General features: G+C 40.9%; 1 protein-coding gene across 2 annotated transcripts in view; it reads left to right on the top strand.

The window, feature by feature from the left end:
- Nucleotides 1–16,061, top strand: part of abcc3 (ATP-binding cassette, sub-family C (CFTR/MRP), member 3) — a 94,594-nt gene extending 78,533 nt beyond the window's left edge. The window contains exons 18-31 of one of the 2 annotated variants that reach the window (XM_034227459.1): nucleotides 1,034–1,201; nucleotides 1,610–1,793; nucleotides 1,880–1,988; nucleotides 2,149–2,305; nucleotides 3,330–3,537; nucleotides 5,354–5,667; nucleotides 7,390–7,589; nucleotides 9,827–9,953; nucleotides 10,585–10,686; nucleotides 11,475–11,621; nucleotides 11,919–12,077; nucleotides 13,807–13,973; nucleotides 14,084–14,278; nucleotides 15,217–16,061. In XM_034227459.1, coding sequence (XP_034083350.1) covers nucleotides 1,034–1,201; nucleotides 1,610–1,793; nucleotides 1,880–1,988; nucleotides 2,149–2,305; nucleotides 3,330–3,537; nucleotides 5,354–5,667; nucleotides 7,390–7,589; nucleotides 9,827–9,953; nucleotides 10,585–10,686; nucleotides 11,475–11,621; nucleotides 11,919–12,077; nucleotides 13,807–13,973; nucleotides 14,084–14,278; nucleotides 15,217–15,328 — 2,349 coding nt within the window. In that variant the 3' untranslated portion in view covers nucleotides 15,329–16,061. Of the gene's footprint in view, nucleotides 1–1,033; nucleotides 1,202–1,609; nucleotides 1,794–1,879; nucleotides 1,989–2,148; nucleotides 2,306–3,329; nucleotides 3,538–3,954; nucleotides 4,266–5,353; nucleotides 5,668–7,389; nucleotides 7,590–9,826; nucleotides 9,954–10,584; nucleotides 10,687–11,474; nucleotides 11,622–11,918; nucleotides 12,078–13,806; nucleotides 13,974–14,083; nucleotides 14,279–15,216 lie in introns of both variants that reach the window. The other variant, XM_034227460.1, reaches the window with a different exon arrangement.

Below are 16,061 nucleotides of genomic sequence, written 5' to 3'. Positions count from 1 at the left end.
CGCCCGGACATGCTATCATGCTAACTAGCTCCCTGAAAGCGGGTGACTCCACTGTAGCAATAGCCTGCATGTGTTCTACAACATACCGTGCAATGGCTTTATCGACTTTTCCCTGGCCAGCAGTCCCTTGGTTAAAATCCAGCCGCTGTTGCTTAGGTGGAGGTGGAGTGGCGTCGGCTGAGTCTCTGTGGTCTTAGCTACTAGCTTCGTCCCAGCATGTTGTTTTTGCAGATGTTTTAAGAGATTTGAATTACTGGTTTGGGCAGTAGATAGGATCTTTGACCCGCCAGGACACAACTTACATTTAACTAAAACGTTCTTTTCTTTGTGCTCGACAAAAGTGAAATAGTGAGAATATCTCCAGGTGGAGAAACTAGACTTGAGCTCCGCCGCCGCCATGATAGTCTTGTTAGTAAACAACACAAACACGCCCACAGCCCGTCTCCGCATGTGACACAGGAAGTATCTAAGTACATTTACTCAAGTACTGTACTTAAGTACAGTTCTCATCTCTGTTCGCCTGGCTGTTGACTATATTAAAAAACTAACGGAGTAACGCACCATGTAGTAACGGTAACTGCGTTACTGAATTAAAAAAGTAATGCGTTAGAGTACTAGTTACTGCCCAACACGTTAGTCCCAACACTGCGTGTACAGTAGAGCAGGGGTGTCCAAACTACGGCCCGGTGGCCAAATGTGTTCCGTGGTCAATTTTGTATTAGCCCGCAGCAAATTCAAAAAGTATAATGGAATATGGCCCAAACATGAAACTTGTGCTTTTCTTATATTGTACAAATATATTACACAGTATTCATTTGTTAATGAGCCCCATTTTCAAATACATTTGGTAAATTAAAGCTGCCAACACTTTTTGTAACAAAATATATGGAACCCTCTGGAAAGCTGGGATGCAGGCTTTTTTTTTTTTTTCAAGACAGTGCTCCACTTGCATTTTTAAACATAATAATTGAGTAACTCCTGTAAAAATAAGAAAAAGTGTTTCCTTAATGAGTGACGTGTCTGTGTCCTGCAGGGCATCAACCTGTCGGGGGGGCAGCGGCAGAGGGTGAGTCTGGCCCGCGCTGTGTACAGCGACACTGACGTCTACCTGCTGGATGACCCGCTGTCCGCTGTGGACGCACACGTAGCCAAACACATCTTTGACAACCTCATCGGCCCAGAGGGGTGTCTGAAGGGCAAGGTGGGAGAGCCTTATCTTTCCATTAGTTTGTGATTTAAAAAGTCCAGAATCGCCATTTTAAACTGTGCAATGCCTACATTACTGAGGCTGACGCTACTCAACTTGTCGGACCCCAGGAAGAGTAGCTTTTGTCAAGAGCAAAAGCTAATGCGGATCCTTAATAAACATAACTGTGTCATAACTTAATCATTAATATCTTCATTACAACACTGAATAGATTTGTATCAGTTTATTTTTATTTTATTACATTTTTACACTACTCTTACCTAATTTTTTATTCTATTTTATAAAATGTTATCTTTGAATGTTTTCTCTTGTAAAAAGAAAAAATGTGCCAATGCTTGTCTGTAGTTTTGTAATATATGTGTTTTATTAAATGACAATGTTTTTTTTTCTTGTTAACTCCAGACACGTATTCTGGTGACACATGGCATCAGCTTCCTGCCTCAGGTGGATAACATCATTGTGATTGTGGAGGGCCGGGTGTCAGAGATGGGCTCCTACCAGGAGCTGCTCAAACAGAACGGGGCCTTCGCAGAGTTCCTCAGGAACTACTCCATGGAGGACTTCGTGGAGGAGGAAGAGCCTGCTGGTAGACCATCACTTACTTATATTATTTACCTCATTTTGCATATTTTCTGCTTGAGCTGTATAACATACTGCTTAATTGCTTCACAGAGGAGATCATTCAGGATGAAGAACTGTTCCCTGACGACGCCCTTAGCAACCACACAGACATGGTGGACAATGAGCCGGTGGTCAATGAAACCAAGCGGAATTTTATAAGGTAGAGAAATACTATTGTTTCCTTCCTTTGCCTTTTCTCTCATAAAAACTTTAATGATTCATTTTAGACATATTATGGAATGCTTTTCAAGTGGAGTTTTTGAATGTGGCTTTTTCTAATGAAATGCCATACATGGAAATAATATGTTCTCCCTTTACAGACAGATCAGCATCATATCAGCAGAGGGAGAAAACCAGAGGGGCCGCTCAGTGAGGAGACACAACTGCAGCCTGAAGAAACATGGGGAGCAACAAGAGAAGAAGAAACCAAACGAGCTGCAGAAACTCATCCATGCAGAGACCGCGGAAACAGGCAGAGTCAGTCTTTAATTGTTCATTTTTATCCTCAGATGTACAGTGAGCCTTTTGGGTTTTTTTATGAGGCCTCTTGTTTTGTTTTTTTTTACTTTAAAATTAGATAATGTTTTCTTTCATCATATCCTGAGATGCTCTTCAGCCCTATCCTATTGCAAAGTTTAGTTTCTTTCCCAGGGCCATATGTGCACTTACTGTAAGGCTGCTAATATTTAAGTTATCATGTCTTCCGTGCAATATGAGGGGAATCGTGCAATTTCATTTATTATTTATTTATGTACATATTCCCTATCATGTCTATTTAAGTCCCATTTCTTGTTTTTATATTGTCTTGTTGTTGCGCGTTGGCACCTTGAGTTCATATTGTAATTTCGTTGTACTTGTACAATGACAAATTAAAGATCTTATGTTATCTTATCACACTATGAGTATTATAAATTATTATATGTATGAATAGAAATCATAAAATACAACAAAGGTTGTGAGTGTTGATCCACGACAAGGTCACTCAAGAGAGTACATTAAAGACTTAAATCTCACTAAATTGTCCCTACCAGCTCTTCAAGACAACACTACAAATTTGAAATGCACACACTGCACAAGTGTTCACAGTGCACAACATGCAGTGTATTAAACGAAGTGTCCAAATTGAGACACAGCAAAAGTTTGTTTTTCACTTTTTGCTACTGAAGAGATTGATGTTCACTTGGCGCCCTTACTGGCCGTTTGAGTCATCCATAAATGACGATAATAAGTGAATAACAAAGGTTTTCAAAATTGATGAATCACCACAAACGTTGTTTGAGCATACTGTCATAAATGTTCGCCAAAAAAAAGCAAGCGAGTTTAGCTGCAGAGACACACATGCAACAGAAAAATATGACTCCTAATTATATACATCAATATATGATTGTAATGGTTATACCTCTGCATGTGTGACCATTAAAGAGGGTTTCATCCCTCCCAATTCAATTCTGTCATGAAGGCTGTGTGCGCTGACCTTGCCTGACCTCTGTCCCTCTGACAGGTGAAATCAAAGGTGTTCCTGGAGTACGCCAAGGCAGTGGGCATCCTGCTGTCGGTGTTCATCTGCTTCCTGTACGGCTGCCAGAGCGCGGCAGCCATCGGAGCCAACATCTGGCTCAGCCAGTGGACCAACGACGCCTTAACAAATCAGACTCAGGAGAATATTCACTTGAGGGTGGGGGTGTACGCAGCTCTGGGCATTGCACAAGGTAAGAATCACTCAAAATGAGCATTAAGTCAGTTAAAGTCCAGCTCTTGTTTATGCATTTACTGTTGTATAATACCTTTTTTTCTAATTGTGCACAGTGGTTCAAATTGTGCTTTCAGGTTGTATGTTCTGCCACACCATGGTGCTAAAATATTGTTTTACCTGATGGTGCTAAAGGTGCTCCACCCACACAGTGTCTTGTTGCAGACTTTGTTGAATAAACTGTGTACTTGCTTTACAGCTAGTTTTTCTACATTAAACCAACTGGAGAGATGTTTCAGCAAGAGAACATTTGAGTGGTGTAATGATTTAACGTTGTTCCTTTTACAGCAAACTGTTGATGGACTGACTGTGTCTGCTAGTAACACACTAACACCTTCCCCTCCACTCCTACTCCTCTGATCCACCCCCGTCACAGGTCTCCTGGTCATGCTCTCTTCCTTCACACTAGCCATGGGGAACATCGGCGCTGCAAGGAAGCTGCACTTTAACCTGCTCACCAACAAATTTCACACGCCCCAGTCTTTCTATGACACCACGCCTTTAGGACGCATCATCAACCGCTTCTCCAAGGACATCTACGTCATAGACGAGGCTCTCCCATCCACCGTGCTCATGTTCCTGGGCACCTTCTTCGTTTCTCTCTCCACCCTGATAGTTATCATTTCCAGCACACCCATCTTTGCTGTCGTCATAGCCCCCCTGGCTTTCATATATATCTTTGTCCAGGTACTTTGGGAAAATGTTGCTCATATGCCGGATGATCGATCCTCTTTCTTCCTCTTTTCTTTGCTTTTGTCCTTTTCCTGGGATGGCATGCATGTTGGAGCAGCAGCTTAATTAACTTTCAGTTTCAGCTTCTCCATAGCCTGTGATGTTGTCCGTGATGAGCCTGCTTCCACACACTCAAACATACATGCACACACAGGTTGAGCCATACTGCCCAACCCCAATATGCACACAATGTACTTAAGTACCTTTTTGTTTTAGGAACCAAAAATATTATTACTCAGGCTTCCCTTATCTATAATCTCCCTCTAGTGGTGGACCATTGTAAATACAACTGGATCAATTTGGGGCTTTTCTTTGAATGCCAGTGGTCTGCATTTGTTTTAGGGTTTTAGCAGGTGTCATGTGTAGAAAACTTGTGGACGAATTATTTCCATTCATGGAATATTGGAGCATTTCTGAAGTTGTTTGAAATACCAAAAGGGTAGTTGGTTGGTTAAATTAACGGTAGTCTGTGAATGTATAGGAGTATCTCTGGATAAATATGGAGGATTCCGTACATTTTACCCATTATAACTGTATCTTAATATATCTAAATATAAAATGACTTAGGTTCGAGGTTACGGTTTTATTCTAAGCCAACAGTAAAATAAAACAGCAGAGATGGAGAATAATAAACATTACTTTAAAATAGTGATTGATCGAAAAATCTGTTTTTTGTGTAACATTTAGGTCAAAGTTAAAATGCACACTTCTTGAGATACAGTAAACTCGATGTTTGTGGCCATATGAAGTCACAACTGATTAGGTATATATTTATTGAATGAGATAGTAGTTCATTTACTGATACCAAGGTTTGTTGTACCACTTGATTTGTACTTTGTATTTGAACCCCCCCCCCCCCCCTCCGCCTCCGTCTACTTTTAGGGAACAGCGCTGGCACACAATCATTTTTTTAAAGAAGTGTTTTCTGTTTAGCTGGAGCACACATTGTCATTAGACATCAGGAACAGGTCCTAATCTATTTAACTCAGGTGTTGTTGTATGTCAAATTTGACCCCCTCCCCCTCCCCCTCCCCCTCTCTCAGGTGTGTTCGTGTTGGTTAACTGCCTGTTGGGTCGGGGCTTCTGTATGCTGCGGGCAGCCAAGCTCATACACTGCGACCTGCTTCAGGGGGTCCTGCGCGCTCCGCAGGGCTTCTTCGAGAGCACCCCCACTGGGCGGTTACTAAACCGCTTCAGCAAAGACGTGGATGCTATAGACACCCACATCCCTGACAATATTGACATATGGATGCGCACTTTCTGGTACACTTCGACTGTGCTGCTCATATGCTCTGCCCTCACCCCAATGTTCCTCCTAGTCATAGCCCCGTTAACGGTGTTCTATTGGTGGGTTCAGGTAAATAGGACGTCCCCTAATTCATTAATACAACATGCATGTCTGAGAGTGTGTGTGCATGGGGTTGAAGTGGTTGCAGTGCAGTAGGTGCAGTGTAGTTTGGTGTCTGTTAGTCCAGTAGTCACAGCAGGCTGGGGCCTTCAAGGCTCAGGGGCCAGTGTGTAGTCAGCAGCACCACCTGGTACAGATGATTACACCAATACTTTTTGGCATATTGCAAATCCAGTTATATTACACATTCATTCTCACAGGCAAAGCTGCTCTGGAGGCAGAGATAATCTCACTAGTTGTACTGTATGTGTACATTTAATGTCTATTTGGAACTAAGCTTGTCTATTGAACTTGTTTTGACCCTGCCCAGTTATTGAGGGTTTGCCAGATAGCTGTAGTAACTTCGGCCCACTGAGGTTAATGAGGTTACTCCTGCCACAGGAGCAGCTGTGTCTGTCAGGTCTGGTGGTGGCTGTGTAGGCAGTGGGACTTGTGGTAGATGGATGGTCGTGTGCGTAGTGCTAATGACTGCTGTATTGGTTTACATTTGTTTCCGTATTTCAAACAAATAATGAGGGCAATTTCAAGTCATCCATTACTCATTTTGCTATGGATCTTGTGGATCTTCTCTGTGGGTCAGTCATATGTCTGCTACTACAGTACATCCGCTTAAAGGAGCACTTATTTTACACATCGAGTTTAGTTTACTTTCCCGAAGGAGTACTAATCAGCCTGTGAAAACAGTTGAATCATTATTTCGGCGGTGCTGTGGAGAGACCTTTTCTTAGTTTTGAAAGAGGTGGCTTAAGACCTTTGGAGCTTGACTCGTGCTAATGAAACAAATACATATCTCAGTGTCTGCTGCTTTGGTCTTTAATCTTGTGAGCTAAAACATTGGAGTATCCCTTCAACCCCTCTGGATACACATCATATAATGCTAGCTGTTTTGCTAACCAGATTATCTTTAAATCAAGCCTACAGACTTTAAGTTAAGGAATAATCAATCACTCAATAAAAAAGTCAGTCTGTAAAACATTTCAAATCAACAATCCAATCCACTTTATTTAACAGTCACAAACTAACTGGAAAATGATACAGAAATGAGAAATTCATGGGGTGTTTTAGTGCGCGTGTACATTTACACTAACTAAATGAACCTTCAAATAGCTCAAATCTGCTTCACTATCACAATCTCTTAAATGTCTTTGTCTTTGTCTTGACATTAATCCTGCATGCTTTATGTCTTTGCGGCATCATCTGTCTCGAAACTTAGTCTTTGTTTGAATGATTAATTTTTAAATGTATGATAACTAATCATACCAATAATAGCACGAAAAATTGATCATTTAATAATATGTGTGATGAACAAAACACCTGCAGTTGAACACATTTGATTAACTGTGCAGAAATTCACAGTTATTATGCACTAAGGGATTTTTGTTCCTATTCTAGCTATTTGCTAACATGATTGGTCTGTTTACATGCGGTTTAAAGTGATTGCAGGTAATATGCATGTAGACTGAGTTGGCATCCTATCATAAATGTGTAAATTGGACTATTAAATAATCACTGTGAGTGTTTTGTTCACACAGGCTTCTTAATTACTCTGCATGTGTGTGAGTGTGTGTGGACTTGTCTGTGTGCATCATATTTGTTTTTAACATCCGAGCATGTTTAACACCCTGTTCAGTTGTAATGTTGTGTTTGTTTCTCTCCCCCCCACCCCTGTAGAGATTTTACGTTGCCACGTCCCGACAGCTAAAGCGCCTGGAGTCAGTCAGCCGCTCGCCCATATACTCCCATTTCTCTGAGACGGTCACCGGCACTAGTGTAATCCGAGCCTATGGCAGACACTCTGCCTTTGTTCTCATGAGTGATATGAAAGTGGATGAGAACCAAAAGTGTTACTACCCGGGTATAGTTTCCAACAGGTAAGTGTCCCATTTCAGCTGTGTCTTAAAGGGATAGTGGAAATCCGCGAATTTTGGGTTTAACTTATGTATTTTTATTAAAAAGAAGCATATTAAACAATTTTTTTTAATTTCATGCGCCTAGTTTCATTTTATTTTCAATTTTACTGCGCCCTCTCAATGAAACGAAATACTTCGGGAATCGTCGGGAATCTTCGGGTGATGACGAGAGCATAGGAAGACGGGCACAAACAATGGCGGACATTCAATAGCATTTGCATGTGAATAGCCGACCTTTATTATGGTGAATAGATGTGTTTTGTATGGCTGTAGTGCGACAGAAAAATTCTACGTGACACAACGACATTGGATTAACCTTGAGATGCGTTTTTATTCCGTTGAACACAACTTTTGATCACAAATCAAAAAAGGTAAGACGTAATTATTGTAATATTTTTGGAACCGGATGTTGTTTACTTTCTCTTTTCTGGCTGATAGCTCCAGGAATTCGAGGTCTTACAGTGATGACATTACATGTGTGGAATCTGTGGAGTCTCAGCTTTAAATCGTATATCTTGTTTGTGCAGTTAAGATAGTAATAAGGGCATTTCTACCGTGTGTTGTGTGTAAAAAAGCGTTAGCATTGTTTCGCTCAATGCTAATTCAAAGGCTTGGTATTACGCTTGTGTTTTTTCTAGCTAACAATTGTTCTTATTGTCAGTTAGCGGAGTTTCTTACCTTTTAAAAGGGTATGAAACATTAATAGTTTCATAAATGTTAAGAAGCCCTGAGACATGTGAGAGAGAAAAAACGGTGGGAGGGGTCCACTGGGGGGACCTTCGGGATTAACTGGTTAACAATGATTAATATTTGTAAAGGCTACAGGTGATCTTAAGATGCGTGAGCTATGCTTAGGGACCTACCAGTCAAGATTATTTGTGCGTAGGGGTGCATCATCTGGCGCCTGGTCCTGGTCATCCTCGCCATTGCCCATGCCGTGAACCATCACCTCGGGCTCGGGCTCGAACAAATAAGGACGTAATGGTCCATCGTCTGGCTCAATATTGTCACCATCGTCGCTTACTGAACCGGATTCAGATTCAGTTCCTAAAACGACATTTTCGTAGGAAAGCCGAGAGGATGTTTCTGACTCGCTATCATCACTGGATACCTCGTACAATCCTTCTTCTTTGTCTGGTATATTTGCCCTTCCACGTTCATTCTGCATAGACGCCATGGTTTGTTATCGTATCGTCTTCCTGAGTTTTCGTCACTTCCGGTTAGGCTGAGAAACATTTCGTTTCTAAAAAACTTCGAGGAAGCTGCAATAAAGTGCTTCTAACATGCGTAAGGCAATTATTATATATTTGTAATCAGGTGTGATTGTTTTGGTACGTAATTATGCTTGTATATAAGTTAAAACGAAACTATTTGAGGTTCCATTTCCACTATCCCTTTAAGTTTTAATATATAGTACCTTTAAAAAAAGTTGTCAAAGTGCTTTAACAGACAAAGCAAAGAAAATCAGGATAAAAGGCAATAAATAAGAGAATTGACACATTAAGAAGATGACAACAATAAATAGTAAGAGAAGAACAAATGATTATATAAAATAAAAGTACAGTATTGTTTTATCCTCCTTCACACAGCCACTAGTAAGATGAATAGTATTTTGTCTATCTATGCTGATACTAACACCACTGTTAATTAACATTTAATAAACCTGTAAAACAGGAATAAACCATGAAGCAGAGTAACATGCTGTTTACAGCCACTATGCTTCCCTCTCTTGTCTGTAGAGGTAGACGTGTTTCGTCCAAAATATGACCCGGAGGACATAGTTATAACATTATATTAGTGTAGCTAATACGAAATAAATAAAATCAATCAATTAAAACTGAGAACATGATTTTTATTGCATTTTAATTGTTATATTTTGTTTTAATATGGGTATGACTATGAGCTGGATTGATGTAATCCACAATCAGTATTGAACAGAAGCAACCATTAGCTTATATATGCTACCAGATGAATACATGTGGTCATATGTATCCACTTCATTACAAAATAATCCAGCAATGAAGTTTAATAACCTCCTGAAAATCATAACTGGTTTTAATGATAGTCAAGATGTCAGTATTAATTAAGGTTTACATTGAATGTCATTCCAGATTTCTAGTTTTCATCAAAACATAAACATCATAATTGAACTTTCAACCAGATGCATGAATTTTAATAATATATATTGTGTCCCACAGGTGGCTGGGAGTACGTATCGAGTTCATTGGGAACTGCATCGTTTTGTTCGCTGCTCTGTTTGCTGTGATTGGAAAGGAGAATCTGAACCCGGGCCTCGTGGGTCTGTCAGTGTCCTACGCTCTGCAGGTACAACTAACTGCTGCAACTAAATCCATCTGCAGGATTTCACCTTTTTTTTTAACAAGTAATGTAAATCAGCAGCTGAAGTTAGTTATGTGTATACGTCCTAACAAAGGTAGCTAATGTTGCCCATCTATAAGTGGTAACTTATACAACCATTTATCTACTATCGTTATCTTTAGCCATTCACCTATTCCTTTGGCAATTTTGACCATTTATCCACTGAATGTAGCTTTTTCACCATTAATGTACTTTTAGCTTACTGTTTTAGCTGACGTTAACTCCTGACTAATCAAACCATTTATCTAGCATTTTTTTGTTGTTATTTTAACATTCATCCACCATTTGTATTTTTTTATGCTATTTGTCTTTAATGGTTAGCTAGCTATTTCAACCATTAGCTATTTTGACCATTTATCCACCACTATTTCTGCTAATGTTACCTGTCTCAAATTTGTACTTAACCAATTAAACCATGTATCTAGTATTATTATTATTTTTAGGTAATACAATTTAGGTTATATTTAACTATTCATCCACCCCTTGTTTCTTTTTAAGCTAACTATTTTAGCTACTCGTCTATAACGATTAGGAAACCACTTTAACCATTTATTCTAACTCTGTGGTTCTGTTGTAGGTAACCATGTCTTTGAACTGGATGGTGCGGATGACTTCAGATCTGGAGAGCAACATCGTAGCAGTGGAGCGGGTCAAGGAATACTCTGAGACCAAGACAGAGGTCTGTCTGTGTCTGTCTTTCTGTCTGTGTCTGTCTGTCTGTCTGTCTGTCTGTCTGTCTGTCTGTCTGTCTGTCTGTCTGTCTGTCTGTCTGTCTGTGTGTGTGTGTGTGTGTGTGTGTGTGTGTGTGTGTGTGTGTGTGTGTGTGTGGTGTGTGTGTGTGTGTGTGTGTGTGTGTGTGTGTGTGTGTGTGTGTGTGTGTGTGTGTGTGTGTGTGTGTGTGTGTGTGTGTGTGTGTGTGTGTGTGTGTGTGTGTGTGTGTGTGTGTGTGTGTGTGTGTGTGTGTGTGTGTGTGTGTGTGTGCACTTCTGTCGCTTTCTGGTATTCCAGAGAAGTTGGCTTGTGCATGTGTTTGCTTGCAGCAGTAAAATAGTGTTGGCTTTGTGCTGCAGTTAAAAAGGAGGAATGTAACCACATTCCAAAAAACTGTCCTGCTGCCAAGTCATGTTCTCAACAAAACCTATAAACTATAACCAGATCCAGAAATGTTAGATTACCTGGTGCCAACAAGGGCCCCTCTGTTATACAAGACAAACATGGCACGTGCACTGTACACAGTGTACTTTCTTCTTACTTTTCAGCAGCCATCACAGTGTGTGCCCCATGTATACAGTAACTGCTATAGTTGTTAGTGAAAGCTTTTGTTTGGAGCATCCAGCGTGTCTCAGAGGGGAAATAAATGTTTGGCAGCTCTGACTCACACACAGAAGTCATTTGAAGTTCTGCTAACAGGCTGACGAGTTGTACAGAAAGTGTTCCTGGTCTGAAATGCTGCTCTTCTGTTCACAGGCCCCCTGGGAGATTGAGGACAAGAAGCCCCCAGCTGATTGGCCCATGAAGGGGAACGTAGAGTTCCACGACTACAGCGTCCGGTACCGAGAGGGACTGGACCTCGTCCTAAAGAACCTCACACTAAGCGTGAAAGGAGGAGAGAAGGTGGGGGGGGTTTAGTGTGGCCATCAGTAAGCAATAATGGGTCAACAAAGTCCACTAATGTATGTGTGTGTGTGTGTGTGTGTGTGTGTGTGTGTGTGTGTGTGTGTGTGTGTGTGTGTGTGTGTGTGTGTGTGTGTGTGTGTGTGTGTGTGTGTGTGTGTGTGTGTGTGTGTGTGTGTGTGTGTGTGTGTGTGTGTGTGTGTGTGTGTGTGTGTGTGTGTGTGTGTGTGTGTGTGTGTGTGTGTGTGTGTGTGTGTGTGTGTGTGTGTGTGTGTGTGTGTGTGTGTGTGTCCACAGATTGGTATCGTGGGTCGTACAGGAGCTGGGAAGTCCTCCATGACGCTCTGCTTGTTCCGACTGCTAGAGTCTGCAGCAGGAGAGATCACCATCGACGACGTGAAGATCTCAGAGATAGGCCTGCACGACCTGAGGTCCAAGCTCACCATCATTCCACAGGTACACATGTGCACACACTCCTCACAATATGTCAGAGAAAATGTTTTTGCCATTGAGATATCAAATATTAAGCATTGTGAAAATAAAATTGACTTGGAAACTCTGATAGCTAAAGGGAGACGGAATTAATAAAACAGTTATGGGTGAATAAAATGAATACTTTTGCTTTATATGGCACTGACACTGGTTTGCATTAGGGGTCGACCGATTATTGGCCTGGCCGATTATCGAGGCCGATATTCCGCATTTCACAGATTATCTGTATCGGCCTTTTTTTTATATCAAATTGCTGATACAACTTTGGCTCTGGTGCGGCCGTTTCTCTGGCTGCAGTCACCACTGTTCACGAGCAATGTCCCGCCCACAGCGCTATCTGATAGGCTATTACTGAAGTGTCAATCAACACTGAAGATTTTCCGGGCTGCAGCCAGCCAGAGAGGCGGGACCTTCTCAGATTACAGGCAGGTGCGAAGAACGCAGACAAAGACAGAGGCAAGCAGCAGCAGTGAGCGGTGTTTCGAAGGTTAATCAGTTGAAAGCCGAAGTTCAATAAACATCCCAATCTCCTATGCTGAAGTTGCAAAAACACCACGATCTTATGATCCAATTCTATCAGTTTCCCAGTTACAAAGGGACATGGGGGGGGGGGGGGGGGGGGGGGGGGGGCGGGTAGCGTCTCGCAGCGGAGAAACTGGGACGCGCTAGGACGGCTGCTAGTGGAGCCTCGCACAACTCTGCTTTCTGCACTACAATCTGGTGCTGCTGAATTGTGACTACTAAATGAGTGAGACTCAAATATCAGAAGTTCAGAACAAGTTTTAGTAGTTTTTATTTTATTTTTACTTCATTTACTTTACTCAGGGTCACAGAGAGGAAACCAGTTTTAAGATGTTGGAAAGTTCATTAAACATAAAAAGGCACTTCATAGAAGTTATTCTACATTTTGACACCAAGATTTTCAGATTTTACTGCAAATGTATATCGGTTCCAAATATCGGTTATCGGTCTCCTTGATTACTAATAATCGGTATCGGCCTTGAAAAAGCCATATCGGTCGATCCCTAGTTTGCATTGTCTCACAGAACCTTTACCTCTCAAAAATGTTAGCATTATATCACAAACCTTTTTCATTTAGGATCCCTATGAAAGCTTCAGGTGAGAAATATCAATACTGGCACTGGATTCGTTGAATTTATTGTTTATCAAACAAAAAAAAGACAAATATGTGCAAGTTAGTGCATCCCTCCTCCTCGCTAGGAGAGAACTTTGCTGAGAGAGGAGGCATTGGAATCAGACCTACAATTAGCAACTGTAACGATTCAGCCAGGAACATAACGTTTACTGACCCGGCAAGTAGTTGGAGCAGTCTGGGATCAGACCCACCGCGCTAGCTCTAGCTCTGGCTGAAGCGCTGGCTATCTATCTCCTCATTTTACTCCCATCAGAAAAGCAAAATGATTCCTTGATGTTTTTTTTAAACTGTTGGTCAGACAAAACTAGTCCTTTTAAGACTTCATCTTGTGTTCTGGAAGTGAAGCATGAGCATATCTCAATTTTTCCTAACAAAATATGTAAAATGTAGTCGGAAATTGTTTGTACTGTTGGTTTCTACGGATTACTGACTAGAAGCGACTAAAACTACTACAATCCAAAATATATAATATCTCTCGTTGGGCCTTTTTCTGATTGTCTCTTATGTTTCAAGCCTGAAAATATTTGCCTGTTGCAGGAGCCTGTGCTGTTCTCTGGCACACTGAAGATGAACCTGGATCCCTTTGAGAAGTACAGTGATGAAGAGCTGTGGGCGGTTCTGGAACATTCTCACCTCCATAAGTTTGTGAGCAACCAGCCGGCCAAACTGGAGCTGGAGTGCTCCGAGGGAGGAGAGAACCTCAGGTTTGTTCAGAGGGAGAGATACAGCAGCTTTTAATGCATGGATGTTAGCAGACAAACTGATTGTTCTCTGTAGCGCTGTGTCTCACATGTTGTGTGCTCTTTATGTTCAGTGTGGGCCAGAGGCAGCTGGTGTGTTTGGCTCGGGCTCTCCTGAGGAAGACGAGGATCCTCGTCCTGGATGAAGCTACAGCTGCTATCGACCTGGAGACAGATGACCTCATCCAGTCCACCATCAGGACTCAGTTTGAGGACTGCACTGTCTTCACCATCGCTCACAGACTCAACACAATCATGGATTACACAAGGTTCAACATATATAAATACTTTACAATTTAAACTTTAAAGTAAACCTTGAAACCTAATGCATCCATCAACAGCAATCAGCTTAACTTAGTAAACACAGAACAATGATAACAATCAGATTTCAAAGCTCCTTAGTGATCCTAAAGTATTCTGGGTTGTGAAGGGCACACAAACATTGAGTGTATCTCACCGAAGCTCACTGTGTGTATTCTTCAGGTCAAAGAAACACGCAGGGGGCACTTTTTAAAATGGCAAAGCATTCTTCTGTATCTTAGAACCTGCATATTTGACACACTGCAACATTTATTGGCATGTTACCGTAGATCAGTGGAATAATGTGAAAACATTGGCAGTAATGACACATGTAAATAATATGATAAACCAAGCAAACTTAAAATATTTATATTCTGTGTTGGTTCGCTTTTAGAAAATATAGAGAAGCGAATGCTTACTGACATTAAGAATCCTTTATTATTTTACTTCATCCTATCTTATCTCAGTGTGAGGAAATCTCATCCAGTAAAAACCAACAGTACAAAACAACTTCCTCACCTGGCAAACAGACAATGAATCTCAACAAAAATGGAGACAGATGAGTTAGAGATGTTGGTAACATAACAACAACAACAACAACAAAATTACGAAACAATCACGAAAATGATGTTAATAGACAACCTTTCTCTGCATAATAACAAGCCATTACTTATGTAATGTGTATATGTACTGTATATATATTTGGGCGATCAAATAATGCTTAATTGGTTCATTTCAAATGCCCATCCATTTGCCACATTGTGTATAAATGTATATCATTTGGATTGTATACTATGTGAACCTTGTACCGCCTGCTTTGGTAATATCGTGGTCATGCCAATAATCCAAACTCTGAAAAGTATCCATGTTTTGTAAATGACTCATGCTCTCCTCTTTCTCCTTGCAGAGTGCTGGTGTTGGACAAGGGACAGATAGCAGAGTTTGACACTCCGGCAAACCTCCTATCACAGAAAGGAATCTTTTATGGCATGGCTAAAGACGCAGGCCTGACGCAGTAGAACTGCCTTTCGTCCCAATTTTTACAAACCAGGGTTGAGGATGAGCTCAGTTCAATGTGACTTTGCATTTCAAACCTGGCAGTGGAGCTGAAGAGTACCTTTTATTGTGAACTTGGTATTTATTTTCAGGGCACTTACTGCTGGTTTTGAATGAAGCCTCCTCTGCAGACTTGGATCAATTAGCCATTGCAAACAGTTGTAGTGTTTTCTAAACCCGTATCAGCAAAATGTACATATTCTTAGATTGTCTTAAGTTTCTTGCACTGAATGTGTTGTTCTTTGTGGCAAAGAAATGTCCATTTGGCATCTCATAAGGATAAACAAGCCATATGTGCAAGTACTAGTTGATCCAAGCCTGCTGTTTAGTGCCTTCTGCTAGTGGGATAAAGAAAGCCAGTGAATGTATACTTTTCTAATCGGCTGACTGCTGCAAAACAAACAACAACAAAAAAAGGAGGAACCTTTTTATTTTTTATTTTTTTTACAGAGAAAAATATTGTGCCACTGTTACTTTCCTCAAAAGAAAAACAACACTCCTTTTGTGATAAACCCACTTGTTTTTGTACTGTACCATTATTTAAGCTACTTTTTAAAGAATTGTTTAATCTTAGGGAAGTTTGCTCAGTTTAATATGTGATTCTTTTGTGAACCAAATCTATTGAAACTTGAACTCTGTACCACCAAAATATGAAAGATGATAAAGCCTTTATTAAAAAAAAAAATGGAAGAACAA

The sequence above is a fragment of the Gymnodraco acuticeps genome, unplaced genomic scaffold (assembly GCF_902827175.1).
Source record: "Gymnodraco acuticeps unplaced genomic scaffold, fGymAcu1.1, whole genome shotgun sequence".
Classification (NCBI taxonomy): Eukaryota; Metazoa; Chordata; class Actinopteri; order Perciformes; family Bathydraconidae; genus Gymnodraco; species Gymnodraco acuticeps.
Note: the sequence above shows the minus strand (reverse complement) of the source record. Positions and strands in the feature narration are given on the sequence as shown.